This window comes from Calonectris borealis, chromosome 10 (assembly GCF_964195595.1).
Source record: "Calonectris borealis chromosome 10, bCalBor7.hap1.2, whole genome shotgun sequence".
NCBI lineage: Eukaryota > Metazoa > Chordata > Aves > Procellariiformes > Procellariidae > Calonectris > Calonectris borealis.
In genome coordinates, this window is record NC_134321.1 from 21,750,163 (window position 1) to 21,763,965 (window position 13,803).

General features: G+C 35.8%; 1 protein-coding gene across 16 annotated transcripts in view; it reads left to right on the forward strand.

Moving 5' to 3' along the window:
- The window catches only part of ATG7 (autophagy related 7), a 121,888-nt gene that overhangs the window by 8,779 nt on the left and 99,306 nt on the right, over positions 1-13,803 (forward strand). For all 16 annotated transcript variants that reach the window (XR_012675087.1, XM_075159347.1, XM_075159357.1 and 13 more), the window contains 7 exons: positions 129-245; positions 1,327-1,476; positions 3,625-3,713; positions 4,776-4,897; positions 5,903-5,993; positions 7,462-7,606; positions 8,235-8,393. Coding sequence is in view for 15 of the 16 variants with exons in the window: in XM_075159347.1 (XP_075015448.1) it covers positions 129-245; positions 1,327-1,476; positions 3,625-3,713; positions 4,776-4,897; positions 5,903-5,993; positions 7,462-7,606; positions 8,235-8,393 (873 nt within the window). In the remaining variant the exon portion in view is untranslated. The remainder of the gene's footprint in view (positions 1-128; positions 246-1,326; positions 1,477-3,624; positions 3,714-4,775; positions 4,898-5,902; positions 5,994-7,461; positions 7,607-8,234; positions 8,394-13,803) is intronic.

Genomic DNA, 13,803 nt, shown 5'->3' on the forward strand with positions numbered 1-13,803 from the left:
TTGTGAAGTAAAGAGAACTGTGGTTAGTATGTGGTTATCATCAACCATCAATTATGATTAGTATTCCAAACCGTAATTTACTTTGATTTCTACGTTTATTATCTAATTTTACAAATCTTTTTTTCTAGGATTTAAAAAAGTATCATTTCTATTACTGGTTTTGCTACCCTGCTCTCTGCTTCCCTGATGGAATACATATAACTGAGAAACCAGTGTGTCTTAGTGACAGATTCTCATTAAATCAGGTATTCAGAATACTAAATGTTATGAAGTCTGTAGCACTAAGCAGTTTTGTGGACTGTAAAACTTAATATTTTTGTCAGCATATACTGAATTAATTTGATAATCTAATTTCTTTTAAAATCTTCACTTTTCTTATTTCTGTGTGGGTTTTTTGTTTACCTCTTTTCTCGTTACTGTATAAAATCTCTCAGCTTAACATCACTTCAGCTTTATTCATTTAGATGCAGATGTGGCAAACAATTCTTGAAGAGGTGATTATGTTAATTTTAATTTTCATATACAGCTTATTGAATATATAGCTCGGTTTTTATATTTTTAAGAAACTTTTTTAAAGGCATCCCCTGGGAGAGCTAATTCATTAGCAATTACAAAATTGTTAATAAAATGCATGATTGGACAAGAAAAAGAACTGGATAGGGAAGATTTTTTTTTTTAGGCGAAAAGTTAACAATTTTTTGTAGTTTCGTTCATATTACAATGCAAAAGGACGAAAAAAATCAGCTTGCCCATGTTGCCTTTTTGCTTTGACGGAAGTTGATGCAGAACCTCGAATGGCTTTTTAATGGCATAATAATCAATGAGAAGCAGTTTGGTTTTTTTCAGTGAAAAATGCTTACTTCCCCCCTTCTCAGAAGACCCTCATTAGTTCTGTAGTAATAAATAGTGTAAAAATACCTGTCATGATCCAAAGACAGAGTTTCAACTAAACACTGAAAATACATATAACAAAATAAATTGAATGGGACTCTGTTCTTTTGCCAATAATAGAGGGACAGATTTACTTTCTTGTAAAGTCACTGTGACCATCAGAATGAGATTTTTATCTTGTTTTAATTTCTATTGGTAGATCAGTTTGTGGCAATGATAATAATGCTTCTGTTTAAAATTTGCATTGACAAATGCTGGTTTTGCAACTGAATTTTTGATCTCAGTTATTGTGGTCATAATGGGCTTTAAAACTCCTGAATACGCTATATTCTAAGATTATTTGAGTGAACTAGCCTTCCGAGATGCTAAAACACTTTCTCTGGTTCTGTATAAGATCGTTAAAACTGTTGGTTACAGTTGTCTTTTTGCTTTTAGATTCAAGCACTTCAGAAAGCATATGATGAACTGTGCCAGAAAGAGAGGGTTACAGCCTTGCCTTACTTTTTAATCAAGTATCATGACAATTCTGTCGCGATATCTCTGCTGAAAAAGTGGGATGGTTTCTTCCAAGACCAAGGGGGAAAGGTAATAAGAATGTTATGTCGTTTTATAATCTACAGATGTTTAATTTACAAATGGTTTGAAAAGTGTCTATAATACTGAGCTGGGCACAATGGTTGACCAATGAATAGACTGGGTAAATAGCTGAAGACCAGCAGCTTGGATTGATTTTTGTGTCAAGTGTCTCTAGTTCTTACGCAAAAGCCCAGTTACAGTCAGCTCAGATTAACAGTCAGCTTGCAAACAAAGTTCTTCATGCTCGGTCTCCCTCATTATCAAAACAGAAACAACGTAAGTTTATGAAAGAGTTACCATAACGATTAAAGTTTTCTAACCACTTTACCTACAATGCTATGATAATGCAAACCCCTTCTTTTATTGTTTGTGTACTAAAAATTGGTACTCATATATTTTATGTATTTGTTGGTTGTAGTAAGCAGGGAATACTGTATGGGAGTTTTCAACTTTCAGTGTGTGTTTTGCCACATGTACATGTTACAAGAATGTTCAAGGTAGATGCTTTGTAATTTTGGAAGATAGATGGGTTGTGCACCGGAAGAGGCTGAGATATTTCTTCTTGTTAAATGCAGAGATCATGCATGTCCTTTGAGTGTAAAGTGAGTATTGTTCATAGGTTTCAGTTAGGGAAGAATTATAACAGCAAGAGTTGACTGGCGTGGTGGGCTTGTGTTTATGTACATGGAATTCCATTTTGGATCAAGTTGCTCAGCTGCTGAACTTTGCTACGTCTTTCTGAGTGCTTTACTGTCTTTATTTTTGGTGAACTTCAAACTTTTTTTTATCTTGCATGTCACTGAAGTGTAAGGAAACAAAACTCTGAGTTATGGTGAAGAGCTAATAAGTGCAAAAAAGACTTTTTTTTTTAAGGAGGTGCTGTCACACCTCATAAAAGTAATTTAGTTCTTTGTTATAATACTTGATCTTCAATTATTTTTTTGCTTTTCCAAATTTGTTTTTCTGAAATTAAGAGGTCCACAGTTCTTCTTTATAAAATAAGAATGTGAAGGTTGAGATTTTAAATGGTAGTATAGCTACAACAATGGGTCACAGATAAGAGTATACTTAATTAGATAGGGACATTCTCAAGATGAGAGAAATCTATAATCATCTGGAATATGTTTCTTCATTAACATTCACTTTGGAGGGAAGTGCCAAAATTTTAGATCTGTCAGATAAGATTTATTGCATCCATACTGCCTGTAGAGTTTGTTTGTATTTCAATGAGCCAAGTGAACTTGCTCCCGTGGAAGAAAAATATGTTTTTGCCGTTGCTGAGTTAATTTTCTGCTAGTTTATGAAATTGCATCAGCTTACTAAAGGGTTTTATGCCTGCTTGAGTCATCAGTTGCAAAGCAGCAGCAGTGTATGGCTGGGAGCAGGGATGGGGAGTGGGCCCCTGTTTCTCCTGTCTGCATCCGTTAGATTGGTTCATCTGCATTTCAGACTGTTCCTAGGGACACCTCACTGATGTGGTAGAGTTGTCCACCTATAGGCAAAGAAGCAGGAGAGAAGAGCTCTGTAGATATGAGAGACACAGGTATCACTAGCGATGGCCAAGTTCAGATTTTCAGCATATCTCAAGGTAGGCAGTGGCATCTTTCTAATCTCTGGATGTGTTTTGGTTCTGCATTGACTGTGAAGTAAGTTCCTTGTTTAGATGCCTCAATTACGAGTATTACATTGCTTGAATATGAGACAGAATGTCCAGTTTCTTTATTTACATCCCATCTTGAAGGTTGGCTTTACAAGTGATTTTTATGCTGGTTTTGTTTTGACTTGACATCTTGCTGGCTTGTCCCCTTTCACTTTTTGAATATCCCAAAATCAATACAGAATTTTGTTTTGAGAGCAAGGCTTCAGTTATTGGGCTTCTCCCATAACGGTGTGTTTAAGAAGGGTAAGGAAGATGCACATACTGTAGTGAAAAGTGAATGTCCATAAAGAGGCTAAACTGCACAAATCTTAAAGCTGTGGCAAACGCTTGACTGAAATCTAGTGTGACCATGTATGAAAAATTTGTAAATATATAAAATGTGTGTTCAGGCCTTCTCTGTCCAGAAGTTTTACATTAAAAATGCCAGATAACTTTTACCGTGAACTGAATATCAGTATGGATAGATGACTTCTCATGTAGAGCAATTTTATTTGCAGGTGACAGTTGGAGTTTATGATCCATGTAATTTATCCCACTATCCAGGATGGCCACTGAGAAATTTCCTGATCCTGGCAGCCCACAAATGGTATCTATTTTATTCTTTCCTAGAAAGATTATTTATTGGTTGATATCAAGTTAGGCATTTTTCCCCCCATGGCACTTTACTCATATCACCCACCTGAGATTTAACTTTTAACCTTGACATGACTCACCTTCAATGATTCTGATTTTACATATTATTCTGTTTTTTACTTCTGTCAGTCACAAGTTCCTGTTATTCCTAGTCCTCACATGCATGCATGTACCTGGAAATACATGCTTCAGACCCTGCCAATTCCCTCTAGCTGTTTCGAATCTTGTTTAAAGTATTCTATGATTTTATATAATTAATTAGTGCAAAGTCACAGTAGACCTAAATTTTGAAAATCAGATACTCTTAGGTTTCCTTGTAGTGTACCTTCTTGAATTTTTTCTTGGGCAGAAGACAGGACATAGTTTTAAACTCTGGTATTTGAAAAAAAGTGTCATTTAAAGTATCATATAAAATTGGGTTGCTGTAACAAAAATCTAAAAGTTGCATTTTCATATTTTTGACTTTTACATTTTATTACAAGGCACACAGCAGGGAGAAGAAATGCTCATTTAGGTATCGTGTTTTCTGGGCTGCTAGATGTGCCTAGAGAGCTTTACACATTCTGAGATTCAGAGGTTTTTAGGCACTAAAGTTCTAATTGTTTGATTTGGGAATTTGAATCATAAGGAGGAAAAGTGATACTATATGGAGAACTAAGAGGATCTTGCTTGTGCCATGGTGAAGCACATCATGTCACCGGATGTGTGCTGTAGTGCTTCCCTGCTTTTATTCCTCTAAATACGCAATTTGTCCAGCAGCACTGTATAAATGACAGAGGACAGGCTGACAGCGTTACTTCTTTAAGCTGTTTCACAACAAACTAGTCCTTTTCACATGCTAAGCAATTGTTTTTATTTATACCTGGTAAGAACAACAGTGTTCCAGTACTAACAGAAAAAACCTTATTCAGAATCTGCAAGAGACGAAACCTGTGTGAAATAGTGTTTAAAAGAGGTCCCTTTCCTATTAAAGAAGTTGCATCTCTCTCTCTATTTTTCTTTTTTTAAATTGCAGGGGCAGCATTCTCCAATCAGTTGAAGTACTCTGCTTCAGAGATCGGACCTTGCAAGGGGTGAGAGACATAACGCACAGCATTATCTTTGAAATAAAACTTCCAGGGAGCGCCCTTGGCCCAGGTAATCCATTTAAAAAAAAAAAATTTCTTTTCTATTTTTTTTCTCCCTCCTCAATCACTGTGAAGGTGGAAAAAATAAATTAATACTACGAAATCATTGCTTATGCCTATTTCAAATGGATTTTAAATTGTTTGAATTTCTGTTAAATGTCTATAAAGGAAATGGCTCCTTCTTCAAAAAAGAAGAGAGAATATTCTCTTTTAATTTTTTCCTCCTTAAATCTCGTCTCTAATTAAAAAAAAAAGTCCTCCTGGTGTCATGTGAAATACAAACACCAGGCAATTAGTCTCTTTTTTTCCTTGTTAAATTTGTATACAGTCCCTTAGCTAGAAAAAAATGCATGTGATAGTGAATTTATGTGATGCAAACTTTCTATGTCTAAAATGGTAGAAGTCTGCCACAGAGTGGAATTGTTTCTTCAATCCCATAGTAGGCAGATGTATTTTAAAGCAATAAACTTGTAACGTTAGAACATAAACTCGGACTTAATTTCTGTGTACAGGACAGTATCACAAAATTTCTCTACCTCATCCAAGAAGTTCTGAATGCTTGACATAGCATTGTTATGAATTGTTTAATTATTATATAATTAGGATATGTAATTCTTTACTGAATTTACAGATGGGGTCTAGGGAATATGAATTGGCAAAATTTACTGAGTTCTGAATTCTGAATTTACTGAGTTCTGAACATAGCAGTCTGTTTGACATTAAAGATCCGGAGGCTTGATGAGGAATGATGCCATCTCTCTCCTAGGTTTGAAGCAAGCTGAACAGGCAAAAGCAGCCCATCAGACACCTGAGAGTAAAGCACTTCTCCAAGAAGCAGTGCTTTCAGTTGATATAAACCAGCAAAATTTGTATATACTATATTATTTACTTACAGGTTTAGAATTTGTTTTTTTCCAACAAGGTTAAATCCAACAAAATGTCTTTTTTCTACCCTGCAATATTAAGGCTTTCATTCTTTCTTTCCTTCCTTCTTTTTTTTTAATATGTCAAACAGATTGTCCAAAAGCTGTTGGATGGGAGAAAAACCAAAAGGGAGGCATGGGTCCAAGGATGGTGAATCTCAGTGAATGCATGGATCCAAAAAGGTTTGTGTATTATCTTTTAAATTTCTGTAGTTTTCTTTACTTGGGCTTAAGCCATAGCAAGTTGAAATGTGAAATGCAAGGACTGTCTGTCTCTATTAGGTGAGAATATACGGTAACATATACTGTATATACTTTGGGCAGTCCTATTGGAGGTAAGGACCTTAATAGAGCAGACAGCAGAAGTGTTTACAATTTTTGACTCTAGCTTAAAATTTCAAATGCATTATTTTTAAAACTGAGTGGAACGTAGGTCATAGTGTTATCGGCCTGTGGTTTTCATTGAATTCTGTAACCTGCAAGTCATTAAATATAATGAAAATAAGCATGGAGAAAAGTTCAGCCTTTTGGAATTGTTAGGGTGTGACAGGAAAGTGCTCATGAAACATGACCTTAGTAATTTTTATCGTTCTGCACATAATGTATGGGCAATGGATTGAAAACAGTCTAGTTACACAGCCTGTTGGCTCATCCGCTTTCACTGACTACATGTGTGTTCTTGACTTTGAAACACTGTAGGAGTGTGTTGATCTGATGATTTAGGTTAACGTATTTTACCTGTCAAGCTAAGCCATTTTTGTCTTGCAGTTGTGGCAATTCAGAGTATGTTCATAAACATTAGAGAAGGTTCATCTGAGGGCTCTTAATTCTTTAAGTAAATGTAACTTGACCTTCTTTACTTGTATGCGTGCTAGCTTCTGTTAATTCCCGTAGAGACTGTTGGTAATATGCCATCCTTGGCAATGGTAATCTTAAATCCTTGTCTGACAAATAATGTACTGGATATTGCAAAATATTGCAAAAAAATTTATGATGTATAAGGGAATGAAACTGTCAGGAATCTGAGAACTTATATGCGTATCTGATTTGAAGACAAGAAAGGCAAAAGAATTTTAAGGAGTCGTATGAGAGTAGAGGGATAAGCATTACCATTCTGTGTGAAGCAATATACTCCTTTGGACAGAGGAAGCAGGAGAGTGAATGAGATAGTCGTGCTCTGGATAGAAATTTTTTTTTATTTCTTCTGATGTTTTCCTGTGCCAGTTATTATTCTACGGATGATTTGTGATGACCTGACTTGATGAGAGTTTTAACACCCTGTGTTCCGATGAATACAAAAATCTGACATTAGGTTGAGCATGGTTTTCCTACCTCATTTTCATTCTAAAACTTCCACAAAGAACTGACTCCATTCCTTAGCGGGCAAGCATAATATTTCATGTTGAGGACAGATGTAACTGAATGCAGGAAGCCCGCTTTTTCCGATCTGCTTGCCATGCACCTTATTATTAGGTGGAAGTATGCTTGGGGGACTTTGTTTTTCCTATTACCTGTATGTTGAATTATTGAATTCTTTTTCTCCTTTAAAAAAAAAAAGTATTGAACTTACTCAGTTGAAATAAAAGTAATTGCTTTGTTGGAGAAACAGAAGAACATTCAGAAGTATGTTGCCATTTATTTCATGGTATAGGTTAGCAGAATCATCAGTGGATCTTAATTTGAAATTGATGTGCTGGCGGTTGGTGCCTACTCTTGATTTGGAAAAAATTGTGTCTGCCAAGTGTCTGCTGCTAGGAGCTGGTACACTGGGTTGTAGTGTTGCAAGGACCTTGATGGTAAGTCCTAAGTTAATCCTAAAAATAATCTGCTGTTTCTCATAAATTCTGTATGATTTTTTTTTTTTTGAGCAGCTGCCATGGCATGTAAGAGGTTGTATTCCTCTGTACTAATGTACACGAAATACATATTAGTTGATCTGACAAATTGCAGGGAAGAGGCAAGATCTGTAGCCAATGGAAATAACTTGAAGTTCTGCTAATAGTAGAATAGCAGGTAGTAAGAGAAACTTTAGCAGAATAGTAATTTGTTTTGAATTTACATAAAAAAAGATTGAACAAGAAATTCTGGAACAAATTATCAAGCTAATGCGATCAAATTCACGGTGAAGCACTTGAAGTAAGTAACTGTGCTGATATTTACTTTCCGGGATGTTTACCACATCCCACTGAATTCAGTAGGGTTTTGAGGGATTACTGCTAAATGATATATTTGAACAGACCAAATTTTCTGTTCTCTTAATTCAGTGCAAGTGCAAGGTTGTTGCTCTAAATAGCTTCAAAAACTTTTGTAGCTTGATCTTTCTAGGAAAATTGGACAAAACTCCTCTTCAGTTTCTGGCATTACTCAAAAGTATATGGCTAAGCCCATTGTACTTATCATTATTTAAATTACTTTCTTGTTTAGGCTTGGGGAGTCAGGAAGATTACATTTGTGGACAATGCAAAGATCTCCTACTCCAATCCAGTACGACAGCCACTGTATGAGTTTGAAGACTGTCTTAGCGGTGGGAAGCCTAAAGCACTTGCAGCAGCAGACAGGCTGCAGAAAATCTTCCCAGGAGTGGTAAGATCAGTATTTAAAATGTGTTATATGTTCCTTGGAAAAGAACCAGTGACTTTAAAGAACTATTCCAAGTTCTAGTACTTAAGTATTATTATGAGTGGGACAAATACTACACAGGTGTTACTCTGGCTACTGCATAAGCATTTTACTGCAAGTGCTCCGTACCTGTTAAACTTTATTGAGACTATGATATAACGAAATAAATTATGTAATAATGAAATATAATTAAGGATCATCTGAATCATCTTGTAGCTCATTGATGGTGAAGTAAATTTTTTTCCTGTCTAGTATGTCGTAAGGAACTTTCAGTAATGGCTGCTTTTAATACTCGGTTTTCCCACTCTGCTCTTAAATGTGAGTTTAGACACATTGGTCATCTATTATGGGAGCAGGTGGTCTTGAAGGCAGTAATAAATGTATTGTTGAGATTTCCTATTATGTTTTATGTCCAAAATTTGCAATCTTATTTAATCTGATTTTCTACATAAGAGGCAAATACTTCGTCTTTAACTGGTTATGTTGCTGATGGAATGAAATGACCTAATGTTCTCAAGATTGCTGTAGATGGACATTTTGCTCTATGAAGGATCGGTAATGTAGTACAAGTAAAAGAAACATTTTTACTTGTAAAACTGGAAGTTGATTTTTCTGTTGGTTTTGCCCAGAATAACTTAATAGCAGCAAGTATTGATTAGAAACTTGCTTTGCAAGTACAGAATATTAAGATAATGTAAGAGAACTTTCTTGTCTGCTTTTGTTTTCTTCAAAAACTAAGCAAACTGAATCAGATCCAGAAAAGGGAAGTAGTTCGTAGCAGCGTGGAGAAGATAACCAATGTTGGCCTTTGACCAAAGTACTCCTCTTTTGGGGAGCCTGGTGGTAACAACTTAGTGTCAGAATGAAGTGGTTGAACAGGAACAAAAGACAGGAATGAATTTTTATGTTGTTTTAGAAGCTTTATGATGAAAGGCCCACCGACGGCAGCCTTTATCCTCTTCGCCTCTAGGGATGTGTATCATATGAACATTATTCAGTGCACGTGTTCAAACGCACCTAATTTTCAATGCTGAAAAAAAGTAGATTAAAAAAAAAGACAAGACAACTTACAAATATTTGCAGTTCTCTTAGTTTCATCCTTTATTTGGGAGAAGAATTGATATGGCCTGTAATTTCAGAATAGACATACTCTGAGCTTGCTCTGTTATGAATGAAATTTTTTTATACTTGGCATGTGATAGAAGTCACTCAGCCGTTTATAGTTTTTGTTTTGGAATTGAGACTGTCTTAGAATTGGTAGGTATAGTTACCAGAGCTCAACTGGCAAACAGTATCTTAACCACTTAGTCTATTAAGACTGAGTTATTATACTTACTATGCAATTCTGTATTTAAAACGCCACTGATTATGTTACTAGTCGTAATATTATTGAGAGTTATGAGCAGTGGGATGTAGATCTGTTACGTTGCTGATGATCAGTGTTGTGAACAAGCTTTACAGAAGATCGTTTCCAAACGTTTTTAGGTTCATTTAGTTTGACCCAAGGATTGCTCTGTATTTTTGTTCTGTTTTTATCTGTGTTGATCCTATTACTGTCATTATTTGTGAAATCAGTATTGGTACTAAGCAGTAATTCAGTAAGTATTTGAGTATCAATCAATGATCCCCAGTATGAAAAAATGCTAAACATTTCACTTTCAGAACTTGTGGTAAGTAAATCAGAAGAGACTGTCTGAAAGTTCCTAGAATTTTCTTTAACTTTGCTGCACTATAGTGTTATTGTTACTTGGTGATACTCATTTAAGTATAGAAATATTGGATAATAGAACAAGTACAGACAAGAAAGCATCTGTGTGGTGTCACATAGAGCATCAACATGATGCTAACTAGGATTTGTGTGGCATGACATTGTGTTGCATTTTAAACTTGAGAAAATGAAAACAGGAATATTAAGAAAGAATGAGTAGTTTAATTAGAAGAAATAAAAGCTGTTTGTGGAATCTTGAATGATACAGTTTTGCATGTAGAGATAAAGACCAAAAGTTAGTGTTATGAGTTTTCTTGTTAGAAACAAGGACCTGGCTGTGCTATGGAATCTTGAGATTGTGATGAAGCTTGGGGAGAGGGGGGAAGTTACATATGACCTGGAGAGGAGCTTCCAGTAATAAGAGGGAGCCAATAACAATGCTTTAGTGAGCCTGTATCAATAAGAGTTAAGACTTGTGGTATACATAGGAAAAAAACAATTTTCCTGTTCAGTAATAGCATATACAATGTGCAACCCATACTGTATGTAAAGGAATTTTTTCTCTACTGTACACCTCAAATGTTCTGCATCTACCACTGTTTTCTTAGCACGTTATCGCCATCAGTGTTATGCGTTCTCTGTTGTTTCCTCGTGCCATGGATGGGTCACATACTGATCAGCCTTCAGTGGGACTCAAATCTAGTTTCATAGCTTTGTGGCACAAATAAGGAGAAAGCAGTTGCACAGATCCTGTGTACTCTTATGATACAATGTTTCTAATATATTTTTTGGTCAAACTCATTTCTGCGTTAAAAGTTATCTGCAAGCTATCAGTAAATACACAGAGAAACAACATGCTAGAATTAACAAGAATTAACAGGGTTTAACAGTAAAAACTCTGGTTCAAACAGTTAATATCATGCTGACAGCATGTGAGTGTGGTGAGGTTTAAGTAGCAGGCGAAGGACATGGACTAACAATAAGTCTTTAATTAGCCTGGGTAAAGTCTTGGTGCTTTGGGATGATTTGGACAGTAAAGCTACTATAGCTGGAGATTTTTATAACCCAGCTGATTTCGCTAGACTTCTCAAAATAGAGCTGCATATGTTATTGCAGACTGTACTGTTGCTTGTTACCAAAACCCATATTTATCAGTATAAATGTCTTTGAATACAAATATTAGTTGTCCTGGATTTTGAGCCTGCTCATTTCTTTCATACTGATGGAGTAGCCAAAGCTGTCTCTTGCTGTTTGGAAACCCACACAGTCCTTTCAAGCCCATAACAATCCAAGCAGTAATGCTGGTTCTGAGGTCATTTCTGAAAATTTGGTTTTACATTTCTGTGCAATTCACTTGCAGTCTAAATTTTATTTGATTTCAATGTGAGTAATATTTTGCACACAAAATGCAGTTGCTCCTGGTTGACTTTGAAATGCTTGACTGCTCTATGTGAATTCTTTTTTATTTTTTTTAATTTTACATCCTTTCTAGTTGGAAGAGTAACCACCTCATCATTGCAAATGAAACAAGAAGGAATGCTTTGGCAAGGAGCTTTGATTTGTTTCATTCCACTTCTAAGATTATCATTAACTGTAGCTTAGAGTTTTATAATAAAAAAGAAGGGAGGACTCGGAAATAGCGGGATTTACGGATTCACAGCCTTTCATTACAAGTAGGTAATGCACAGAGTCATTCATATAGCTGCTGTGGAATTTAACTTTGACTGTTTTATAAAATCGTTTCCTGAAGTATTCAGGCATGAAACTCCAGTGTATTTGGCATTTCATCATCCTTTGTACCATAGTGCCTGGAGAACCACTTCATGTAGGTATTTCCAATGGAACAATTTAATGATGGCAGCATTACATTTCTTGATTTTCTGTGTACCTACCCATGACACACTTCTGTTCAGGTTTAAGGTATTGAGCACAGATATCTTCTAAGTGCTCTGAGCCGTGGTTTAACAAAAAATGCAGAAAGTTAATAGAAACGTGAATAAAAATGAGAGGGAAGGTTATGGTAGCACCATTAGTTGCAATATTTTGATGTCTGTTTTCTTTAAAAAAAAAAAAACAAACACCAAAACCAAACAAAAGCACTGGAGCCTAAAGCACAGCTTTGGTCAGCTGTCAATGAAAGTGTTGAAAAGGGCATTATCTTTTATGATTTTGCATGTGTCAACATAAAGTCCCTTTGTTTTAAAAAGTATGTGATTCTAATACTTTATGGGATGGTAACTAAATATTATTTTGTTTTGGATTATTTGGAGGCATTTTAAATCTTTTGTTGGTATGAAGGTTCTGGTCTTAAAATCTAAGCCTTTTTGTGAGCAGTCAAGCAAAGTTCTTTTTTGTCATGTAGAGACTCCCTGAGGTTTTGGAATTCTGTGGAATGAATGAGATCTGTTTTGGGGATATATGCACATTTACTCCTCCTTAAAATGCTATGCATGTGCTATCGCAAGGTACCCTTTTAGCTCTTTTTGCCAGTGTTTGGCTGCAAAAGTGTACTTCAGCCACTTTTGCTAGTGACTGGTGTCTTTTTTTCAAGGGGCAGTTATTCAAATAAAATTGAAGCTATTGAAGCTGCTAAACTTGTATGTATTCCTACAGCTACAGTCACTGGATAGAGTTTTTTTCTGAATTCTGGTAAGATTTTAGTATTTTACAAACCTTGTTACCATATTTCCGTGCAGCTAATGTTCAATTTATTTGTTTATTTGTTTGTTTTATATTTTTGAACAAAAATTGACCTCCTAAGTCACTAACAGTGTCAGTTATAGTTACCTAGTAAATCAGCACTTGTATGCAATACAGAGGCTTGACGAGTTATCTGTAAATACATTACTCATATACAGCATGGATTAAGTTTTGTGTTCCTGACACAGCTTTTTGGAGGAGATAATAACAGTGAAGGTAAAACCTCCTCCAATAATTGTGCAATGTCTGTGCTGGTGATGCAGAACCCAGGCTGTCCTCACTGGGACACAGTGGAGTTGCCCTGTTAACAGCATACTAGATCACTGTGGACTCTAGATTTTTCCCCTTGGAGGTGGCAGGGGGGCGGGGAAGAAGGGGAAAAAAAAAAAGGTGCGTCCTTTGCTATGATTAATGCAGATATTACCCAAGTTCATTTCCCCAAGCTGCTATAAGTGTCTATTTCTTTTTATCTTCAGGGATATTTATGATGTATAGAACGTATACTTCACACTTCTGGTTATTTGGCCCACCTGGATTTATCAGTTGTGCATGTAATTAGTCTATACAAAGCACATTCCACCAATGCTCCTTTCCTCTCTTCCCATGTAATCTTATGTTTAGTTCATCTAGCTTTTACATTTTGGCTTTTAAATTGTTAGTTGCTTACAGCACAGTGACAAGCAAGGAGGCTTTGGCAAGGCTTCTGTAACATATATGAAGGATCCATTATTCCCTTAAAGCAGATGGCTGGCAGATTGTGTTAACATATTTCCAAATGAGTTAATTGTTTGCATTGTATATGCATTGTATATGCTTATTTGGCTCTTTAGCCATTTTCTGCTCAATATGTCTTGCCCAAATATGGAGTTGGAAGAGGCATATGTTTTTGCAATATGAACAAGGCTCTTTCAGCATCTGCATAGTGCAAGCCTCCAGACACCCAAGCGCTGGAGTAACAAGTCTCAG